The following is a 23,888-nucleotide window of genomic DNA, read 5'->3' as shown; positions in this document are numbered from 1 at the left end:
GTCAGGTATCACAAAAACATGCTTCATGTCAAATGATGATTTTTAATCCACCGGCTGAAACCCAAATTGAATTTTTAAAAATTCATAGATTAGAGATAACTCAAAGTTTATAGCTGAAGATGGCGACCCCAATTTGCATCACTGTACCTTACACATTCCAATACATTGAGATTGAGACAGTATGTCTGCACAGACCCATCAAGGACAATGACCTGGGGAATCTGAGTGAATCACTTATTTTCTGTTCCCATTCGCAAGGCCTCAAGGCCATTACCTGAGGTATTCAGCTGATAGAGATGAACTACTCTAACCTAATCACTTAAACAATGGGACCCTAGCTGTGAGAAGGGGATTCTTATACATGGACAATTAAGTTGCAAGAGGGAATACATTAGTAATGACCATGCTTGAATCACTGGGTGATGGTCATGTGACAGGCCCATCCTTCATGTGCTTAAGCTTCTGTTTCCTCTGCAGTAAGGAGACAAGCAGCTAGACACTGACAAGAGAGACCCGAATGTGGTCCTTCCTTCCTTTCTCTCTCTCCAATCCACTTTGCAAGCTTCAAACCCTGTTTGCTGACTGTAACCACCGAGGGATGCCCCTGCTACAGTCAGAGATACCTTGAAAGAAATCAGCTGCACTACTGACTCCAGGAGAACCACCGAATCATCTGTCCACATCTTCAAATCGGAAGCCTCAAGACCACCAAAGGAAAGTCGCATGACCACTGAATTCAGACTGTATACCCCTTTTATTTCTCTGGACTTTAATTTGACCAATCTATCCTTCCCCACTCTGTAACGTATTTGTGTGTGTGTGTGAAAGTCGGAGTGTATTTTATTATTTTACTTAGATCAGTTTAAGTACAATAAAGCTAATCTCTTTCTTTGTTAAACCCGAGAACACCTGTCCCATTGTTCTTTTTATGATCACAGTGTGTAAACAATTAAACATTCATTGAATTGGCAAGTATATCCTTTTCAAAAAAGAAGTAAATCTGTTGCAGTCAAACAAGGAGAGGAAAGGAGGGGAACCATTTGACTCCTCCTCACCTGATCGTAACATAAATTTGGGGGCTCTGCATCTAAGATCGAACCCACCGAGAAACAAGAAATTGGAAGCAGAAAACCAAATTGATCCTCAGCAAATTCTTCCATTGTTTAAGTTCCCCTTGCTCTAATAGTGAGTGCATTTGAGCCCTAACTATAAGTTAACTGCTAGTTTAAAGTTACCTGGGTCTATCCCTCAACCATGCCTGCTCTTTGTTTCCATCGGTGAGCATTGGATATTTGCTCAAACATAGCTTCCAAATTCTGGACATCAAGATTATGCTTCGCCACTCAGTTGCTGTGTCTTTGATCTGCTGCTTAGTTCACAGAATCACAGAATTATTACAAGACAGAAGGAGGCCATTTGACCTGTCATGTCTGTGCTGGGTCTCCGAAAGAGCAATTTACCTAGTGCCACTCCCCTGCTGTCTCCCCGTAGCCCTGCACATTCTTTCTTTTCAAATAACAATCCAATTCCCTCTTGAATGCCTCGATTGAACCTGCCTCCACCACACTCTCAGGCAGTGTATTCCAGATCCCAACAACTCGCTGCGTAAAAAAGTTATTCCTCATGCCGCCATTGCTTCTTTTGCCAATTGCCTTAAATCTGTGCCCTCTTGTTCCCGATCCTTCCACCAATGGGAACAGTTTTTCTCTGTCTACTCTGTCCAGACCCCTCATGATTTTGAACACCTCTATCAAATCTCCTGTCAACTTTTTCTCCTCAAAAGAAAACAGTCGCACCAATATATTTACATAACTGAAGTTCCTTATCCCTGGAGCCTTTCTTGTGAATCTTTTCTGTACTCTCTCTAATGCCTTCACATCTTTCCTAGAGTGTGGTGCTGAGAACGGGACACAATACTCCAACGAGGCCGACCTAGTGTTTTATACAAATTGAACATAACTTCCTTGTTTTGTACTCTATAGCCCTAGTAATAAAACCGAGGATGCTGTATGCTTTATTAACCGCTCACTCAACCTGTCCATCCACCTTCAATGACTTATGCACACATACCCCCAGGTCCTTCTGCTCCTGCAATCTCTTTAGAATTGTACCCTTTATTTTATAATGTCTCTTTGCATTCTTCCTACCAAAATTAATCACTTTATACTTCTCTGCATTAAATTTCTTCTGCCACTTGTCCACCCATTCCACTATCTATGTCCTTTTGAAGTTTAATACTCTCATAGCTCTCAAAGCTTCCAAGTGGAATTGTGGTAATGTCACTAATCTACTAATCCAGCAACCAAGGCTAATGCCCTGGGGACATGGTTTTAAATCTCACCATGGCAGCTGGTGGAATTTAAATCAAATTAATTAATAAAAATCTGAAATTGAAAGTTACTCTTAGTAATGGTGCCATGAAGCTATCATCAATTGTTGTAAAAACCCATCTGGTTCACTAATGTCCTTTAGGGAAGGAAATCTGCTGGCCTACATGTGACTCCAGACCTACAGCAACGTGGTTGACTCTTAACTACTCTCTGAAATGGCCTAGCAAGTCATTCAGTTGTCAAGGGCAATTAGGGATGGGCAACAAATGCTGGCCTAGCCAGTGATGCCCAAATCCCATGAAAAAATAAGAAACAAACATTTTGTATCTTCTGCAAGTTTTGAAATTGTGCCCTGTACACCAAGGTCTAGGTCATTAATATTTCTCAAGAAGAACAAGGGTCCCTGGGGAACTCCACTACAAACCTTCCTCCAGTCTGAAAAACATCCATTAATCACTACTCTCTGTTTCCTGCCTCGTTTCCATGTTGCTACTGTCCCTTTTATTCCATGAGTTATATCTTTGTTCACAAGTCTGTTGTGCAGCACTTTATTAAATGTCTTTTGGAAGTCCATGTACACCACATCAACAGCATTACCCTCATCAACCCTTTCAGTTACCTCATCAAAAAATTCCAGAAAGTTAGTTAAATGCAATTTAGCTTTAATAAATCCATGCTGGCTTTCCTTAATTAACTTGCATTTGCCCAGGTGACTGTTAATTTTGTCCTGAATTATCGCTTCTAGAAGCTTCCCCACCACTGATATTAAACTGACTGGCCTGACGTTGCTGGACATAACTTTACACCCTTTTTTGAAAAGGGTGTAACATTTGCAATTCTCCAGTCCTCTGGCACCATCCCTGAGTCTAAGGAACATAGGAGCAGGATTAGGCCAGTCAGCCCATTGAGCCTGCCCCACCATTCAACACAATCATGGCTGATCATCCACTTCCTTTTTCCCATACTATCCTCATATCCCCTTGTGTCATTGGTATTTAGAAATCTGTCAATCTCTGCTTTAAACATACTCAATGACTGAGCTTCCACAGCCCTCTGGGGTAGAGAATTCCAAAGATTCACAACCTTCTGAGTAAAGAAATGCCTCTTCATCTCTGTCCTAAGTGGCTTCCCCCTTATTTTGAAATTGTTTCCCCTGGTTCTAGACTCCCCAAACAGGGGAAACATCTTAGCTGCATCTACCCTGTCTATCCCTTTAAATATTTTGTAAGTTTCAATGAGATCACCTCTCATTCTTCAAAACTCTAGAGAATACAGGCCCAGTTTCCCCAATCTTTCTTCATAGGACAGTCCCGCCATCCCGGGAACAAGTCTGGTGAACCTTTGTTGCACTCCGTCTATAGCAATAATATCCTTCCTAAGGTAAGGAGACCAAAATTGCACACAGTACTCCAGGTGCGGTCTAACCAAGATTCTATAAAATTGAAGCAAGACTTCACTACTCCTGTACTCAAATCCTCTTGCGATAAAGGCTAACATACCATTAGCCTTCTTAATTGCTTGTTGCACCTGCATGTTAGCTTTCAGTGACTTATTGACAAGGACACCCAGGTCCCTTTGTACATCTACACTTTCTAATCTCTTACCGTTTAAGAAACACTCTGCACATCTATTCCTCCTACCAAAGTGGATAACCTCACATTTTTCCACATTATATTCCATCTGCCACGTTCATGCCCACTCACTAAGTCTGTCCAAAACCTCTTGAAGCCGCTTTGCATCTTCCTCACAACACACATTCCCACCTAGGTTTGTGTCATCTGCGAACTTGGAAATACTACATTTGATCCCCACATCCAAATCTTTGATATATATTGTGAACAGCTGGGGCCAAGCACTGATACCTGCAGTACCCCACTAGTCACAGCCTGCCAATGCAAGAATGACCTGTTTATTCCTACTCTCTACTTTCTGCCTGTTAACCAATCCTTAATCTGTGCCTTTATATTACCTCCTATCCCATGTGCTTTACTTTTGCTAACCAATCTCCTGTGGGGGACTTTATTAAAAGCCTTCTGAAAATCCAAATATACCACGTCCACAGACTCCCCTTTATCAATTCTGTTAGTAACATCCTCAAAAAACTCCAACAAGTTCGTCAAACATGATTTCCCATTCATAAATCCATGTTGACTAAGTGCAATCAGATCATTATTATCCAAGTGTCCATTTATCACATCTTTTAGAATAGATTCTAGCATTTTCCCAACGACTGATGTAGGGCTAAAAGGTCTGTAATTCCCTGTTTTCTCTTTCCCTCCCTTCTTAAATAGTGGGGTGACATTTGCGACCTTCCAATCTGCAGGAACCACTCCAGAATCTATAGAATTTTGGAAGATAATCACCAATGAATGCATCCACTATCTCCACAGCTACCTTTTTCAACACTCTGAGATGTGGAATATCAGGTCCTGGGGACTTATCAACCCTCAGCCCCATTAATTTCTCCAATACAGCCGGCTTACTAATATTAATTTCCTTCAATTTCTCATTCTCCCTAATCCCTTGGATCTCTAATTCTGGGATATTTCTTGTATCTTCCTCAGTGAAGACAGACGCAAAGTGATCATTTAACTTCTCTGCCATTTCTCTATTCCGCATTATAATTCTCCTGACTCTGCCTGTAATGGACCCACATTTGTCTTAGCCAAACATTTCCTTTTTACGTACCTGTAGAAGCTTTTACAGTCCATTTTATATTTTTTGCTAGCTTACATTCATATTCTATTCTCCCTTTTTTTTATCAGTTTCTTCATCCTCCTTTGCTGTATTCTAAAATCCTCCCAATCCTCAGGTTTACTACTATTTCTGGCAACTTGTTAGGCCTTTTCTTTTAATCTGGAAAATTATGGTCAGTGCCTCCGCAATTTGCACTCTCAATTCCCTCAGTATCCTTGGATGCATCTCATCCGGTCCTGGTGCCTTATCAACTTCAAATACGGACATTCTACCCAATAGAACAAAGAACAAAGAAAATTACAGCACAAGAACAGGCCCTTCGGCCCTCCAAGCCTGCGCCGATACCTCCTCCTTATCAATTTTATACATTTCAAGCATCTGAATTACCTTCTCTTTCATGATGACCTGCACAGCATCTTCTTCCTTGGTAAAGACAGATGTAAAGTATTCATTTAATACCTCAGCCATGCCCCCTGTCTCCATGCATAAATCCCCTTTTTGATCCCCAATCAGCTCTACTCCTCATTTTACCACACTTATTGTTTGTGTGCCTATAGAAGACTTTTGGGTTCCTTTTTATGTTAGTTGCATGTCTCTTCTCATACTCTGTCTTTGCTTCTCTTATTTACTTTTTCACTTCCCCTCTGAAGCTTCTATATTTGGCCTGGTTCTCAATTGTATTATCCACCTGACACCAGTCATACGCTTTTTCTGCTTCATCTTAATCTCTATCTCTTTCATTATCCAGGGAGCTCTGGATTTGTTTGCCCTATCTTTCCCGTTCATGGGAATATACCTCAACTGTGCCCGAGCTATCTCTTCTTTAAAGGCAACCCATTGTTAAGTTACTGGTTTGCCTGTCAACCTTTGATTCCAATTTATTTTGTCCTTTTCAATAGCCAACCTAAACCTTGTGATACAATGATCATTGTCCCCTAAATGTTCCCCTACTGACAGTTGATCCACTTGGCCCACCTCATTCCCAAGAACCAGGTCTAGCAATGTTTCCTTTCTCGTTGGACTGGAAACATAATGCTGTAGAAATCTATCCTGAACAACCATGGGGAACTCTTGCCTCTCTCTGCCCTTTACTACTATCCCAGTCTATATTTGGACAATTAAAGTCCCCCATGATAACTACTCAGAACTCTTGCATCTCTCTTTAATTCCCTTGCAAATTTGTTCCTCTATATCTTTCCCACTAGTTGGTGGCTTATAGACAATCCCCAGCAATGTCATTGCACCGTTTTTGTTCCTTAGCTGTAGCCAAATAGATTCTGTTGTTCCGGCCACATGGTGAGAGATGTGGGTGGGTCCCACTGTTCAACTCCCAACTGACCACAGCAAGTCTTTTTGTTACTAGGGTTTTTACCCTTTTGGTTTTATTTGTCAAATAAACAAGCAGCAACAAGTTTTCATCCAGGTTTAAAACAGAAGATTGACTATTTATTAAGCAATATTCATTCCTGAAATGGTTGCAACCACATGCATTCACTCACACACATGCACACAGGAAGAGATAGATGGAAAGGGATATGTGGTTTGAAGTGAGGTGGGTTTTGGGGGTTCACGATAAAACTGTTGAATCTTCTTGGAGGTCAATTTCTCTTTTAAAGTTGCAGGCCTGGGTTTTGTAGATTTTTCTGGTAGCTGAGTCTTCAATCTAGAGACGGGAGATCACTTTCAGTTCTCTGCTGCACAAGTTGAGGTGCAAAACTCACAGTGGAGCACCTTCTTTTGTTTTTGCTGGATTTCTTCCAGCTCTCAGCTGGACAAGCTTTCATATGTTTGTCCTGGTTCTTTTTCTCTCTCTCCAGAGAGCTACTTTTAAGGCCAAAATGGTCTTGTATCTTGCCTCTGTTGGGAAACGTAGGTCTCCCTCCCTGTGGTGACCCAAAATGGTCCAGGATGTGGCTACCTCACACCTTCTTTGTTTCAGAAGAACCCATCCAATTCAAAAATGTTTCTTGATGGGTTCAGGATAGGTGTAATTGACACCTCTTAGCTTTGAATGTATCCTTTTATTCTTACAAGATAGTAAGACTATTTGAATATATAGGGCCAAGTCTTTTGACCTTCAGTGGCCATTTTTTCCAGCATATTGTCCATTTTAAAAGGAAAAGTCCATTTTTATAACTCTTCAATTTGAGTTCTGCATTATCAAGTGCTGCACATCAGGTGAGCATGATACTGTTTTTGACCACTCTGGGACTTCCTCTCTCTCCAGCACTGTAATGTTCTCCTTAATCAATACAGCCACCCCTCCCTCTTTCCTTTCTTTCCTATATTTTCTGAACACCTTGTATCCAGGAATACTTAATACTCAGTCCTGCCATTTTTTGAACCAAGTCTCTGTTATAACCACAACATTATTATTCCACATGGCAATCAGCGCAGTAAGTCACCAACTTATTTATCACACTCCACACATTCACATACATGCACAGTAACCCTAATTTAAACTTTATTACTTTCTCCCTTGCTCTGAGCCCACCTACAAACTTACTATTTCCAACTGTAGTGCTATCTGTCTCTCCCAGTCTTCTGTACACCTTGGTATTCCTCTGTGATATTACCTCTGGTTCCCATACCCCTTACAAGTGAGTTAAACCCTCCCTGATAGCCCCTCATTGTAATTTTTCCTGGCTCTGTTTAGGTGCAACCCATCCAACCTGTAAAGGTCTCATCTTCCCCCAGAGCCGGTCCCAAGGCCCCAGGAATCTAAAGCCCTCCCTCCTGCACTGTCTTTCCAGCCACACATTTGTCTGCTTTATCCTCCTGCTTCTATACTCACTTGCGCTTGGTACCAGGAATAATCCATAGATTACTACTTTTGAGGTCCAGCTTGCTAATTTTTTAACTGGCTCCCTAAATTCTGACTGCAGGATCACATCCCTCTTTATGCCTATGTCATTGGTACCAATATGGACCACGACTCCTGGCTGTTCACCCTCCCCACTCAGGGTGCTCTGCAGCCATTCAGTGACATCCTTGACGCTGGCTCCAGGAAGAAACACATCATCCTTGTTTCATGTCTGCGGCTGCAGAATCGCCCAGTCTATTCCCCTAACTATTGAATCTCCTAACACTTTCTCTTCCCGTCTTCTTTGTGCCCCACTGTACAGCTGAGCCATCCATGGTGCCATGGACATGGCTTTGGTTGCACTCCCCAGGTAAACCATCACTTCCATCAGCATTCAAAACTGAATACTTGTCGGAGAGTGAGATGTACTCAGGGGTCTCCTGCCCTACCTGCCTGTTACTTTTTGATTGTCTGATGGCCACCCATTCCCTCTCTCCCTGCATACTCTTAAGCTACGGGGTGACCACATCTATAAACGTGCTATCCACAAAACTCTCAGCCTCATGGATACACCACAGTGACACCAGCAACTGCTCCAATCTGAAAACAGAGCTCAAGCTGCTGCAACTAACGACACTTCTTGTACATACAGGGCTGAATGAGTTGGCGGCGGGCGCGGAAATCAGCAGCAGTCCCATGCACCACGTGTCCGACCACGCCGCCGCAATTATGCCACGGGCAGTCATTTAACATAATAGAGGCGGCAGAAACTCCTCAATCACATGGCGAAGTGGTGGCCAGATGTCGATCAAGGCGTCAGCTGGCATTGGATCAGGTGTTGGCACCATTTTTAAAAGCCTGCTAGTCCCGCATTCACTCCTGACTCGCATTCTACAGAAGGTCAGTTTACTGTGAGACTGAGAAATTCACAGCACTGTTAACTTTAACAGTCATCCCCCCTAGGAAGACTGGAGAGGATGGCAGAGGTTCGACCAAGAGTGACCCACACTTCAGTGATTCCTCACTGCTGATTCTCCTCCAGGCTGTAAGGGAAAGGCGGGAGGTCCTCTTCCTCAGCGATGGCAAGAAGAGGTCCCCCTGCCTGACCAAGCAAGTCTGGACAGAGATCACAGAGGAGGTTAGCAGCCGTGGGATCACTCGACAAACCTGGGTCCACGAAAGGAAGCTGGTTAATGGCCTCCTGCGTTCAGCCAAGGTGAGTGCTACATTCCAAAGTTCTTTTCTGGGGTTTGAATGTACAGGGTATGCGACATGGTGAGGGTGCACTGCCATCACAAAGACAGCAAGGTTATGACACCATCAAGACAGATGCATGGTTGCATCTGGGAAACACGCCACCCTCGTTCATAGCTCAGCCTCAGTAAATCCCATGACAGTGTGAGTCAGTATGAGATACATCACATCCCCCAGTTGGGGACGAGGAGCCCATAGTAGCAGAACAGTCATGGTGAAACGTATGCCAATTTATAATTTCACCATCCTTCCTGTAGTATATATAAATGATTTGGAGGAAAATGTAGCTGGTCTGATTAGGAAGTTTGCGGACGACACAAAGGTTGATGGAGTTGCGAATAGTGATGAGGATTGTCAGAGGATACAGCAGGATATAGATCGGTTGGAGACTTGGGCGGAGAAATGGCAGATGGAGTTTAATCCGGACAAATGTGAGGTAATGCATTTTGGAAGATCTAATACAGATACAGATACAGGAGAAATGTATCTTCGTCAGATACAGGAGAAATGCCGTGAACAACAGATGCCCCTCTACATTGCTTTCATTGATCTCACCAAAGCCTTTGACCTCGTCAGCAGACGTGGTCTCTTCAGACTACTAGAAAAGATCGGATGTCCACCAAAGCTACTAAGTATCATCACCTCATTCCATGACAATATGAAAGGCACAATTCAACATGGTGGCTCCTCATCAGAGCCCTTTCCTATCCTGAGTGGTGTGAAACAGGGCTGTGTTCTCGCACCCACACTTTTTGGGATTTTCTTCTCCCTGCTGCTTTCACATGCGTTCAAATCCTCTGAAGAAGGAATTTTCCTCCACACAAGATCAGGGGGCAGGTTGTTCAACCTTGCCCGTCTAAGAGCGAAGTCCAAAGTACGGAAAGTCCTCATCAGAGAACTCCTCTTTGCTGACGATGCTGCTTTAACATCTCACACTGAAGAATGCCTGCAGAGTCTCATCGACAGGTTTGCGTCTGCCTGCAATGAATTTGGCCTAACCATCAGCCTCAAGAAAACGAACATCATGGGGCAGGATGTCAGAAATGCTCCATCCATCAATATTGGCGACCACGCTCTGGAAGTGGTTCAAGAGTTCACCTACCTAGGCTCAACTATAACCAGTAACCTGTCTCTAGATGCAGAAATCAACAAGCGCATGGGTAAGGCTTCCACTGCTATGTTCAGACTGGCCAAGAGAGTGTGGGAAAATGGCGCACTGACACGGAACACAAAAGTCCGAGTGTATCAGGCCTGTGTCCTCAGTACCTTGCTCTACGGCAGCGAGGCCTGGACAACGTATGCCAGCCAAGAGCGACGTCTCAATTCATTCCATCTTCGCTGCCTTCGGAGAATACTTGGCATCAGGTGGCAGGACTATATCTCCAACACAGAAGTCCTCGAAGCGGCCAACACCCCCAGCTTATACACACTACTGAGTCAGCGGCGCTTGAGATGGCTTGGCCATGTGAGCCGCATGGAAGATGGCAGGATCCCCAAAGACACATTGTACAGCGAGCTCGCCACTGGTATCAGACCCACCGGCCGTCCATGTCTCCGTTATAAAGACGTCTGCAAACGCGACATGAAATCGTGTGACATTGATCACAAGTCGTGGGAGTCAGTTGCCAGCATTCGCCAGAGCTGGCGGGCAGCCATAAAGACAGGGCTAAATTGTGGCGAGTCGAAGAGACTTAGTAGTTGGCAGGAAAAAAGACAGAGGCGCAAGGGGAGAGCCAACTGTGCAACAGCCCCAACAAACAAATTTCTCTGCAGCACCTGTGGAAGAGCCTGTCACTCCAGAATTGGCCTTTACAGCCACTCCAGGCGCTGCTTCACAAACCACTGACCACCTCCAGGCGCATATCCATTGTCTCTCGAGATAAGGAGGCCCAAAAGAAAGAAAAAAGAAAGAATACAGGTGGGAAGTATACAGTAAATGGCAGAACCCTTAGGAGTATTGACAGGCAGAGAGATCTGGGCGTACAGGTCCACAGGTCACTGAAAGTGGCAACGCAGGTGGATAAGGTAGTCAGGAAGGCATACGGCATGCTTGCCTTCATCGGTTGGGGCATAGAGTATAAAAATTGGCAAGTCATGCTGCAGCTGTACAGAACCTTAGTTAGGCCACACTTGGAATATTGCGTGCAATTCTGGTCGCCACACTACCAGAAGGATGTGGAGGCTTTGAAAAGGTTTACCAGGATGTTGCCTGGTCTGGAGGGCATTGGCTATGAGGAGAGGCTGGATAAACTCGGATTGTTTTTACTGGAACGATGGAGGTGAAGGGACGACATGATAGAGGTTTACAAAGTTATGAGCGGCATGGACAGAGTGGATAGTCAGAAGCTTTTTCCCAGGGTGGAAGAGTCAGTTACTAGGGGACATATGTTTAAGGTGCGAGGGACAAAGTTTAGAGGGGATGTGCGAGGCAAGTTCTTTACACAGAGGGTGGTGAGTGCCTGGAACTTGCTGCCGGGGGAGGTGGTGGAAGCAGGTACGATAGCGACGTTTAAGAGGCATCTTGACAAAAACCTGAATAGGATGGGAATAGAGGGATACGGTCCCCGGAAGTGCAGAAGGTTTTAGTTTAGACAGGCATCATGATTGGCGCAGGCTTGGAGGGCCGAATGGCCTGTTCCTGTGCTGTACTTTGTTCGTCTTGCAGGAAAAGAGGGTCCATAACAGGAGGGAGGTGGCCAGGATTGATGGAGGTGTCCCTGACATACATCCTCTCAGCCAGACCTTGGAACTAGCAGGGAGCCAACGCAGATGCACAATATCTGACAGGGAGACAGGAGTCCCTGCGCTAGAGAGTGATTATTCCCGATCATCAAAAAATTCATTAATGATGGAGAGCCACCTCAGGCATGTTTGCCATGAAGGGATATGTGCAACCTGACCCACACATGTTTTTGTTCTATAATGCAGGTTGGTGTTTTCAGAGGGACACCCATTAACCTCTGAGGAGGATGACCACTCCGAAGATACACCGTCCCATGTCTCTCTTGCACCGTCCACCAGTGCAGATACTTTCACCTTGGTGGGTAATCGTTCAGCATTAAAATCAGGGTCATTAGCTGCTGAGAGCACTGCACACACGCCCGAGCAGCTGGCTGAAGCTGAGACAGCTAAGGCCTCTGCCATCCAGAAGACTATGGGTGGCCAGGCCCATGCTGAGCCCCAGGCTGATGATGAGCCTATGTTGTTGACAGCACAGGGCATGCTGGAGTTGCAGGGAGAGGTCAGGCAACATCTGGCAGAGATACCAGAGGCCATGTGCAACCATGAGTGGATGATGGAGGAGTCCATTCATGCCATGACTGTTGCCATGTTCCAGGCATACGAGCACATGGCTTCCTCCATCGAGAGGCTGGTACGCTCTTGGAGAACCACATCCCACAGATGCACAGGACCTGCACACCATCACCTTGGCCATGAGCTCAAATCAACAGCAGCAAGGTCAGAAAAAAAAACAGGAGCCTAGAGACTTTTCCAGCTCCTAGTCATTCTCTGGTGAGTAGGGAGGTTCCAGTGAGCCTTGAGAGTGCGGAGGAGAGGCTGTATGTGGAGAGATCTGGAGGCTCCCCTCAGGGCGCTTTGAGTATGCACACTGGCTCCTCAGCCCTTCGGCCAGTAAGCCCAGCTCCAGCAGCCACGACGCCTGAGGAGAATCCGGCACCCATGCAGGAAACGCTTAGGCAGCCTGGTCCTCCAGGCCTCAGGCACCAAGAGGACAGCCGCCAAAGTGATCACAGGTCAAGGAGCAGCCTGCCTCCAGCCCAGCTGCTAGCGTGGGGTCAAACCACATAGGAGCACCTGCAAGCGTATTAAGAAAAGTACCTAAACACACATGGGTATTCATGGGTGACACAAATATATTATGTGGAATGTAATTAAACGCTCTTCTGTGCCAATCATTAGCCATCATTGTGTGAAAACTATGTTCCACCATGCCTTAATTGTGCGTTTCTGAATTCCAGCCAGCCCTTAGTGCAGTGCCAATGTGACCACAGCCCTCATTGTCATGGCAATGCAACTGCAGAGCTCATTAGCATATGCTCTCCCAGAGGCAGTGGCATACATTGCAGCTGGTCATTATTCAGGTAACACAGATAGAAAGGAGGCAGAAGACTACATGCATGAAGGTCAGTCTTTATTGAATTCTCATTGAGTAGACTTCAGGGTGGCTGTAAGCGCGTCATTATGAGGTTGTCTCTTGCCTCCTTTGCAGATTGCTCAACATGTCTGGCCTAAAGGCCAGCTCGGGTCTGCAAATAAAACCCGACCCGAACCTAACAGAACCACAGCCGACCCGAGCCCGACCTGGCCCGAGTCCTTTCAATTTTCCCGCGCCCGACCCGACCCGACCACCATAATATAATCAACTTTATTGAAGAGGTTGTGCTCTACCTTGGACAGAATCGCTCACTGCAGACTAGTGCGGAGTGTTTCCTGCCTTATCATCCTGTCTGTCCCAGCCCGATCCGAACCGAGCTCGAGTGTCGGACATGGAAGAGCAACCCGACCCAACCCAAACCCAACGCTTGTCGTTGGGTCCCGTCAGGTTCGGGTCGGGTAGCTATGCTCTAGTCTGGCCTCCATCGCCATGTTATCAACTTCCATAGCTGCTTGGCCCTCTCTCTCTCCTTCGCATCCTCTTTATTGGAGGATGTTTGTCTCTCAGGTATATTTTCCTCATGTAAAGCCTTCCCCCCCCCCCCCCTCTTTAGTGCTAGATTGTGTAGAGCACAGTAGAACACCACGATACGCAAGAGCCTCACTGGGGCATACAGTAGGACTCCAACCAATGGCCTGTTCGATAGTCACTCGGGTGGAGCGTGGCAAGTGTTGTACCACTCTTCCGCTGCATTGCGAGGGTTCCTCACAGGTGTCAGAAGCCATGTCTTCAATGTTGTCCCTGAAAATCCATCCCTGAAGGCAAGTGGGAGGATTGAAAAGCTGAGGCACCTGGGACTGTCAAAGCATGTAGGCGTCGTGGCTGCTTCCCGGCTAGTGTGCACATACCTGACGGAAAGGCTTTCGGTGGTCACAGACCAGTTGAATGTTGATTAAATGGAAGCCCTTCCTGTTGATGAAGGTGACTGGCTAATCTGTTGGAGCCTTGACAGCCACATGTGTGCAATCTATTACAACTTGCACCTGAGGGAATCCAGCCATGGTCCCGAAACCGATAGCACTCTCGGCCTGATTGTTAAGGTCAGTTTGGTAGTGCACATAGTCGCCGGCCCTCTTGTCACCTCCTTGATGCAGCAGTGCACTGTAGCCTAGCAGACCCCACACATGTCCCCAGTGGATCCCTGGAAAGATCCAGATATGTAGATGTTTAGTGCCACGGTAATCTTTAGGCACACTGGCATAGGATGACTCCCAAATTCCATAGTTCGCAAAAGGTCCAGCAGAAGGCCGCATAAGTCTGTGACGGCCTCCCTGGAGAGCCATAGTCTTCGCTGACAGTGTCACTTGGACATCTGGAGGTGGGCGATGCGAGTCCTCCAGACTCTCTGGCATACTTGGGCCCTTCTTGTCCTGGCCGGCTGTTGTTCTCGTCATGGAGCTTCAGGGTCAGATGCAGCTGCCTCTTGGGCCTGCCTCCGTCAGAGGTGCCTTAACATGCCAAGGGGATCCAAAAACATAGGGTATATGAGACCCATAGCAGGTGTCCTGGGGCCTTCTGATCACTTCAGATGCAGAGATGAGCCTGGCATGGCAACTATGCTTATCAATCTTTGCTCATCTAAATGCCTGATGTGCCTCAAGACTAAAGGTTACTCATGAGCTACCATCTTTTCCAGCTGCGTGAGACACCACAGACACATTCCAACATCATTTATGATATCCTTTAATGGCGCCCCCCGATACACACAACCTAGACCTGAGCAGAGCCCCTGATACACACAACCCCCTTGCAGAGCCCCCGATACATACAACCCCTTGCAGAGTACCTTGATAAACACAACCCGCTTGCGAGCCCCCAATACACGTAACCTAGACCCTTGCAGAGCCCCCCAATAAACACAACCCACTTACAGAGCCCCCAATACACAACCCCTTTGCCGAGCCCCTAATACATATAACCCACTTGCAGAGCCACCAATACATGCAGCCCCCTTGCAGAGCACCACCCCCCCACATTGAACACAACCTAGAACATTGCAGAGCCCCCATACACATAATCCCCTGGCAGAACCCACCGATACACACAACCTAGACGCAGAGCCCCCTATGCACAGTCCCTTTCAGACCCTAAATCAGCAGAGCAGTAATGGCCGCAGAACCCCACACTTCCCCTATGCTGCAATGTTCAGGATACCTCCCCATTACAGCACCGAGGCCTCTCGCAGAGCCACTAATACATGCAGCCCCCTTGCAGAGCACCCCGCCCCCCTCCCCTCACCCCTCCTCCCCCCTCTTCTCCCCTCCCCCCTCTTCTCCCCTCCCCTCCCCCCTCTTCTCCCCTCCCCTCCCCCCTCTTCTCCCCTCCCCCCTCCTCTTCTCCCCTCCCCCCCCTCTTCTCCCCTCCCCCCCTTCTCGCCTCCCCTCCCCCCTCCTCCGCCCCCTCTCCCTCTCCTCCTCCCCCTCCCCCCTCCCATCCCCTCTCCTCTCCCTTTCCTCCACCCCCTCCCCTCCCCTCCCCTCCCCTCTCCTCTCCCTTTCCTCCATCCCCTCCCCTCCCCTCCCCTCCCCTCTCCCTTTCCTCCACCCCCTCCCCTCCCCTCCCCTCTCTGTTTCTGTCTCCACTAAATGTGCCTGAACTGCTGAGTATTTCCAACATTTTCTGTTTTTACATCTACCCTAACATTGCTATGTAACCATGCTGATATCATTTAAATTTCCCTATCCATTAATGTGTATGTTTTGGCTCACTTTCCAGACCCAAGCCCTTCACTTCTATTTCCCCTTTATTATTCACACTTTTACTCTTCCCTTTACACCTCCTAGGCCCCTTTCTCCTATCGTCATGCCTTTTAATTCTCCCCACAGGTAATCTGCCATCGCAAATTCCCATCCCAACTGTTCAGTACTCCTCGACCTTCCTACTCTCCTGTCACTGTCCCAGGCTTGTCTCCCTCTTAGATAAGCCTGCAGCTTCCCTCCTCTGACACAAATTTTCAAATCCTCTCTGGCCACAGGAGAGGTACCAGTGGATTGGAGGACAGCGAATGTGGTACCATTATTTAAGAAGGGTAGCAGGGATAAACCAGGTAATTACAGGACGGTGAGTCTAACATCAGTGGTTGGGAAATTATTGGAAAAAATTCTGAGGGACAGGATTAATCTCCACTTGGAGTGGCAGGGATTAATCAGGGATAGTCAGCATGGCTTTGTCAGGGGGAGATCGTGTCTGACTAACTTGATTGAATTTTTTGAGGCGGTGACGAAATGTGTAGATGAGGGTAAAGCAGTTGACGTAGTCTATATGGACTTCAGTAAGGCTTTTGATAAGGTCCCGCATGGGAGATTGGTTCAGAAGGTAAGAGCCCATGGGATCCAGGGCAATTTGGCAAATTGGATCTAAAATTGGCTTAGTGGCAGGAGGCAGAGGGTAATGGTCGAGGGTTGTTTTTGCAAGTGGAAGCCTGTGACCAGTGGTGTACCGCAGGGATCGGTGCTGGGACCCTTGTTGTTTGTAGTGTACATTAATGATTTAGATGTGAGTATAGGAGTTATGATCAGTAAGTTCGCAGATGACACGAAAATTGGTGGTGTTGTAAATAGTGAGGAGGAAAGCCTTAGATTACAGGATGATATAGATGGGCTGGTAAGATGGGCGGAGCTGTGGCAAATGGAATTTAATCCTGAGAAGTGTGAGGTGATGCATTTTGGGAGGACTAACAAGGCAGGGGAATATACAATGGATGGTAGGACCCTAGGAAGTACAGAAGGTCAGAGGGACCTTGGTGTACTTGTCCATAGATCACTGAAGGCACAAGTAGATAAGGTGGTTAGGAAAGCATATGGGATACTTGCCTTTATTAGCCGAGGCATAGAATATAAGAGCGGGGAGGTTATGATGGAGCTGTATAAAACGTAAGTTGGGCCCCAGCTGGAGTACTGTGTACAGTTCTGGTCGCCACACTATAGGAAGGATGTGATTGCACTGGAGAGGGTGCAGAGGAGATTCACCAGGATGTTGCCTGGGTTGGAGCATTTCAGCTATGAAGAGAGACTGAAAAGGCTAGAGTTGTTTTCCTTTGAGCAGAGAAGGCTGAGGTGAGATATGATTGAGGTATACAAAACTATGAGGGGCATTGATAGGTTAGATAGGAAGAAACTTTTTCCCTTAGTGGAGGGGTCAATAACCAGGGGGCATAGATTTAAGGTAAGGTGCAGGAGGTTTAGAGGGGATTTGAGGAAACATTTTTTCAGCCAGAGGGTGGTTGAAATCTGGAACGCACTGCCTGAAGAGGTGGTAGAGGCAGGAACCCTCACAACATTTAAGAGGTATTTAGATGAGCACTTGAACGCCATAACATACAAGGCTATGGGCCAAGTGCTGGAAAATGGAATTAGAATAGTTAGGTGCTTGATGGCCGGCACAGAGACGATGGGCCGAAGGGCCTGTTTCTGTGCTGTATGACTCTATGACTCTTTACCTTCCACCGCTTGCCCGGCCCAGGATGCTGTGCTAGGGCTGTGGCTACTATCACCAAATCACACCTTGGTCTGTCCCTTTAGTCTTCTGGAACCTTCTCCTGCATGAAGCATCTCAACTTGATCCCAAGATGAGTTTAGAACCACATACCTGCTACATCACCAGCTACCTTTACCTCCAGAACATTGCCTGGCTAAACCAGTATGTCTTTTCTCACCTAGGAAGATTCCACACCCACTAATGAAGCAAGTTCAACATTAACTGGAAGACATGACTAGGATGGGAGTCATTTCTCCTGTTATTGAACCTACAGAGTGGTGTTCGGGAATGGTTTCGTTCCTAAACCTAACTGTCAAGAAAATACTATATGTCAAATGAGAAATATTAATACATTGGTTAGAAACTTACATTAGACTTTTAATGGAGAAAATCCTACACTTAATTTTTTAAAAACTGGCAGCCAAGATGGCCACCGCAATTTGTATCTGAAAAACCTTTGCACATTCCAAGGCCCAACCGGAGCCAGAAGTCTGAGAAGCCCAGGACCCAGAACAATGGCTTGCTCTAAATAATCGAACCAGGTAGGATTGCTTCATTAGCAAGGCAGTCAAGGCAATCCTGACACATTGACTTTTAAAGAGCAAACCCCTCCAAGCGTAAATATTGGTATCCTGGGGCCTGTGGAGCCAATTCTGAACCTTTTATCTCATTAGAAGGTTCCAGGGTATACCCTGAGGCAGTCATGTGACTGTCAGTCCAACTGTGAAAAAAACTGAGTTTAGTTACAAAGACAACTGACAAGGAATGTGGTGCCACAGAGAAGGCTGTGTGCCTCCCTTTCTCTCCATAAAATATCAAGTTTGAAAACCATCTGCAACTCTCGACCCTTCAAACCTACAGACGGCTACAGCCAGAGACCAGGGGAAGAGAGCCACCGACAATTCTGCCTCCAAGGAAACCCTGAGCAAAGCAGGCTAACCACAAAGTGCACTATGACCAGCCAAAGACTTCAAGAATACAACTCCAGCCGGAAGACCACCGAATGATCCAACCTCAGACTGTGTATTTATCTTTTATTTATTCTGGACTTTAATCCAACCTTAAAACCTACTTTCCACACTGTAATTTGTGTGTGTTGTCCTCGTGTGAATGTGTGCTTGAATGTGTAGCATATTTACGATTATTATTTATTATTTTAGATCGGGTTTAGCTTGTTGAGTATAATAAACTTACCTCATTCTTGTTTAAACTTAGGAAAACCTGTTCGATTGGTTCTTTCACGATCACCTTAAAGGTAAAAGGTAAAACACTCCCTGAGGTGGCAATGCACAACCACTGTTTACAAAAGAATAAACCCTGTTGCGCTCAAATAAGAGGAAGGGCAAGAAGGTCCACCATGACCACCTCCTCACTTGGCTGTAACACTAACGGTGATCTTCACATTTGTGTTAGCTTAACTTAATAAGGCTGTGGCACGAGAAATTCATCTGATGTCCTCAGTGGATGAAAGCTTGACAAAGTTATCCAAAAGTACCATCTTCATGAAGCTTGACGCGAATAGTGGCTTTTGGCAAGTTCCGTTGGATAAGAAGTCAAGGGTATTGACAACCTTCATTCCTCTGTTTGGAAGATTTTGTTTTAACCATCTACCTTTTGGTATCAAATCAGCACCAGAAATATTCCAAAGGACTATGTTGAATATTCTACAGGGCCTTGAAGGTATAATATGCCATATGGACCACATCTTAGCTCACTCCTCAGATACTGAAGCAGCCCATGTCCAGATGCAGCAAGACCTGGACAATATCCGGGCTTGGGCTGATAAGTGGCAAGTAACATTTGTGCCAGGCAATGACCATCTCCAACAAGAGAGAATCTAACCATCTCCCCTTGATGTTCAATGGCATTACCATCACTGAATCCCTCACTATGAACATCCTGGGCATCACCATTGACCAGAAACTGAACTGGACCAGCCACATAAATGCTGTGGCTACAAGAGCAGGTCAGAGGCTGGGAATTCTGTGGTGAGTAACTCACCTCCTGATTCCCCAATGCCTGTCCACCATTGACAAAGCACAAGTCAGGAGTGCGATGGAATACCTTATACTTGCCTGGATGGGTGCAGTTCCAACAACACTCAAGAAGCTCGACTCCATGCAGGACAAAGCAGCCCATTTGATTGGCACCCCATCTACAAACATTCACACCCTCCACCATCGGCGCACAGTGGCAGTAGCATGTACCATCTACAAGATGCACTGCAGCAACGCACCAAGCCTCCTTCCAAAGAGCACCTTCCAAACCCACGACCTCTAACATCTAGAAGGACAAGGAGCAGCAGATGCATGGGAACACCACCACCTGCAAGTTCCCCTCCAAGTCACACACCATCCTGACTGGGAACGATATCGCCGTTCCTTCACTGTAACTAAATCCTGGAGCTCCCTTCCTATCAGCACTGTGGGCGTACCTACCATTTGCCCCGCCCCCGGCCGGTCAGGTGAGGGAAGAGGGAAGGACATGCGCAGTGTTTTTGTTTCACCATGGAGGCGCGACTGGAGCTGGTGGATCTGAAGGGGCAGTTGTCGAGGGTCGTGGAGGTCGCCGCTGGCAGCCTGTTTGCTCTGAGCCACCAGCTCTGGAGTGCGCCGGAGCTGGCCTACCAGGAGAGCCGGGCTCACGATGCCCTCGTCAACTTTTTACTGGCTGACGGCGGCTGGCAGGTGCAGACTCACTACCATCTGGACACGGCTTTCAGGGCCGACTGGGGCCCGGCGGGAGGGCTCACCGTCGGCGTCCTGTGCGAGTACGATGCGCTACCGGAGATCGGGCACGCCTGTGGCCACAACCTGATCGCCGAGGTGGGCGTGGCAACTGCCCTGGCACTTAAGGCTGTTCTGGAGACTTTGCCTGACGTGAAAGTTAGGGTAAGTTTGCGGATCGAGGTTCATTTTTAACTCCTTTATTTTGTCAGTAAGAAGATGTGATTGGCGCGGTGCCTTTCTTTAAAAATAAGTAAATGCTGGAAACTTGAAATAAAAGCGGTAAATGCTGCAATTGGGTGGCACCTAGCCGAGAAAGGTTAACTTTTTGAGCTGAACCTCCTCAGACTTGGTGACCTTTTGCTTTTTCAGACGCCAGACAGCTTGCAGTACATTTTTGGCATTTACTGTTTTTGGTTTATTACTGTAATTAAAGTGGCAGTTCTGGCAAATTCAGTACGTTGACTGTGGCAATAAATTACCCATTTGTTTACTGACAAGGTGCAGTGTCTGGTGATGTGATGGTTGGCAAGTAGTTGCATGCAAATCACACCAGAGCTGTCTTGTGTGTTCCCCACCCCCATTAGAGTTCCCAAACAGCATCTTCTGATGTTGAGGCAAATTTTGACCTTTGATGAGATCAGCGTTCACATATCGGATTTCATGGTAGGGCTTCCTAGCTCAGTGCCGCACAACCCAATTTAACAGGAAAAAGAAACCCACAAAGAGCTCAAAACAAAAGATCCATGGTGGAACTTTCAGCCTCAGTGGAGGTGTAACACAGGTGGAATCAGATCAGCTGCATGTTACACACCTGACTTTTTTTCCCCATTACTCCCCCTCTTCTCCCCACCCCGCCAGTAGAATGGAATATCAAACAGGATGTATAGCTGGCAATTGATCCACCACCTTAATCTTAATCTTGGCCTCTACTTTATTTTTATTTTATTTATTTAGAGATACAGCACTGAAACAGGCTCTTTCGCCCACCGAGTCTGTGCTGACCATCAGCCACCCATTTATACTAATCCTACATTTATCCCATATTCCCACCACATCCCCACCTTCCCTCAATTCCCCTACCACCTACCTATACTAGGGGCAATTTTATAATGGCTAATTTACCTATCAAGCAGTACTGCCAGTGTTGTGTTCCCGCCTTTGTCTTCCACTATGTTTCAGACTCCAGTAGATAATTTTAACTCCTGTGATGAAAATCACACCTGCCAAATGGAAACATATTTGTTTTGTCATATGGAACACTATTTGAACTGGTACTGAATCTTGAAAAACTTGTTTTAAAAACCACAGGACTGAGTGGCTGAAAACATGGCTGCACATTTGCATTCTGAAAGATAGTTGTGTGGAGAAACAATGGGAGTGCTCCCTGATCCAATTAGCCAGATGGGTTTTGTCAATTGTGATGATCAAGAGATATTGAGAGTCATTGTATGTGTAAGAGCCAGTATTCCACCACCCCCCCCCTCCCCCTCCCCCTCCCCCAAGAGTGTGTCTGGTAAGCTTGGAAGAATTAACAAACTTCGTAGGCGATGCTTTTTCAAACAAAAAACTAGTCACAGGACTAACCTACTGGTCAACCTGGAGTTGATTGAATAGTGGTCACAGTAAAGTTTTGAAGGCAGACTGCTTTTTGAAGAGCAAAAGAGAAGCAAGGTCTCTTTCTCTCTCAAGTAAAGTTCCAGGGAACCACGGAAGTTACTTTAAGCTTCAAGACAGAAGACCCTGCAGCCTTCTGGTACCAGCAAAACGAGTTTGAAAGTGTGCAGTGGGCCTCAACGAGAACTGCAAGACTTCACTTCAATCAAAGACTTTACAGCCAACCCAAAACCTGTAACTGAATTCCATCTACTACTTCAAACCTTCCCCCGCCTTAATTCTTTCTCCTCATCTATATCTATTTGCGTGTGTGTTTATTATCACGTATGCATGGTCGCGTATTCTTAGTAGTTTTAACTGAGTTAGAGTTTTAAGGTTAATAAATTTACACCTTTCTTGTTTAAATCTGAGAAAACCTGTCTGGTTGATTTCTTTACAATTACAATTAGAGAACAGTGAGCAAGAACTCACTAAGGGGAAGCTAAAAACACTTATTAAAAGTTAGACCCTGTTACGGCCAAACCAGGAAAAGGCTGAGAGGGGAGCCCTCGACTGTTTTCTCACCTGGTCGTAACACCCCCTAAAGCGGGTGGATTTAGGTTTGGTGAGAAGTTAAAATGTTAATTTTAAATCTGAACCCAACCCACCCAGTTCTGGTTTCAACAGAAACAGGACAAGGGGTGGATGACTAACTATATGGAAGTCTGTACCACAAGTAGTTGAGAATAACTCAGATACATTGAAGGGGAAGATACATAAAGCAGAAAGGAATAGAAGGATATGTTGATCGGGTTAGATGAAGAGGGGTGGGAGCAGGCTAGTGTGCAGCATAAATGGAGGCACAATGCAGTTGGGTGGAATGGCCTGTTTCTGTGCTGCAGGCTGTTATGTAATTCTAAGGAATATACATGATGTGGACAGTTTTAGAAGCAAACCTGCGTCATGCTGTTTTAATGAATGTTACAACATGACCCAACTGTCTGCTGTAAAGTGAGAATTGTGCTGTTTGTGTGTGTATAAGGTGCCACATTCTTCTGACTTCCAAAGGTGTGATGCATTTAAACAGCATGCACTATCTACCTGAAATTTTAGGTTTTTCTTAAAGGAAATCCAGTAAATATCTTATAACATTGCTTATTGGAATGCGGTTTCTGATGTTTATTGCATTTAGGCCGTAGCCTAAATCTGACTCTGGGGTCCATATCCTCCAAATGCAACAAATGTATTAAAGGAATATATCACATTACTGGCAGGAGTTCAAAATATTCTGCATTTGATTGATCATAAAGGTTGCAGTGTAATATTCATAATATTTACCTATGCTTTATAAAGCTTGCTTAAGAGTCGTCATTTATTTTTACCTGCCACAAACTTATGCTTTTTTTTACATTGCAATTTTTTTCTTCTTTCCATAGTATGCTTACATTAAGATACAAGTTTTTTAAAAATTCTTTCCTCCTTCCCCTTCAAAACATTCACCACTTTGTTTTTTGCTTGATTATAAACGATAACTTTCCTTCATTTCCACAATGGTTATCTTTTTTATTATTTTTATTTCGAGAAACAGCACTGAAACAGGCTCTTCGGTCCACCGAGTCTGTGCCGACCAACAACCACCCATTTATACTAACCCTTCAGTAATCCCATATTCCCTACCACCTACCTACACTAGAGGCAATTTACAATGGCTAATTTACCTATCAACCTGCAAGTCTTTGGCTGTGGGAGGAAACCAGAGCACCCGGCGAAAACCCACGCAGTCACAGGGAGAACTTGCAAACTCCGCACAGGCAGTACCCAGAATCGAA

The 23,888-nt window shown here is 45.9% G+C and overlaps 1 protein-coding gene across 2 annotated transcripts in view; it reads left to right on the top strand.

Moving 5' to 3' along the window:
- The first annotated feature begins 20,207 nt into the window (after positions 1 to 20,207).
- LOC137362009 (xaa-Arg dipeptidase-like) overlaps positions 20,208 to 23,888 on the top strand; it is a 69,994-nt gene continuing 66,313 nt past the window's right edge. For both annotated transcript variants that reach the window (XM_068026596.1, XM_068026604.1), the window contains exon 1: positions 20,208 to 20,628. In XM_068026596.1, the coding sequence (XP_067882697.1) occupies positions 20,245 to 20,628 (384 nt within the window). In that variant the 5' untranslated portion in view covers positions 20,208 to 20,244. The remainder of the gene's footprint in view (positions 20,629 to 23,888) is intronic.

The sequence above is a fragment of the Heterodontus francisci genome, chromosome 3 (assembly GCF_036365525.1).
Source record: "Heterodontus francisci isolate sHetFra1 chromosome 3, sHetFra1.hap1, whole genome shotgun sequence".
Taxonomy (NCBI): domain Eukaryota; kingdom Metazoa; phylum Chordata; class Chondrichthyes; order Heterodontiformes; family Heterodontidae; genus Heterodontus; species Heterodontus francisci.
The sequence above is the reverse complement of the archived record's forward strand: the minus strand, read 5'-3'. Positions and strand labels throughout refer to the sequence as shown.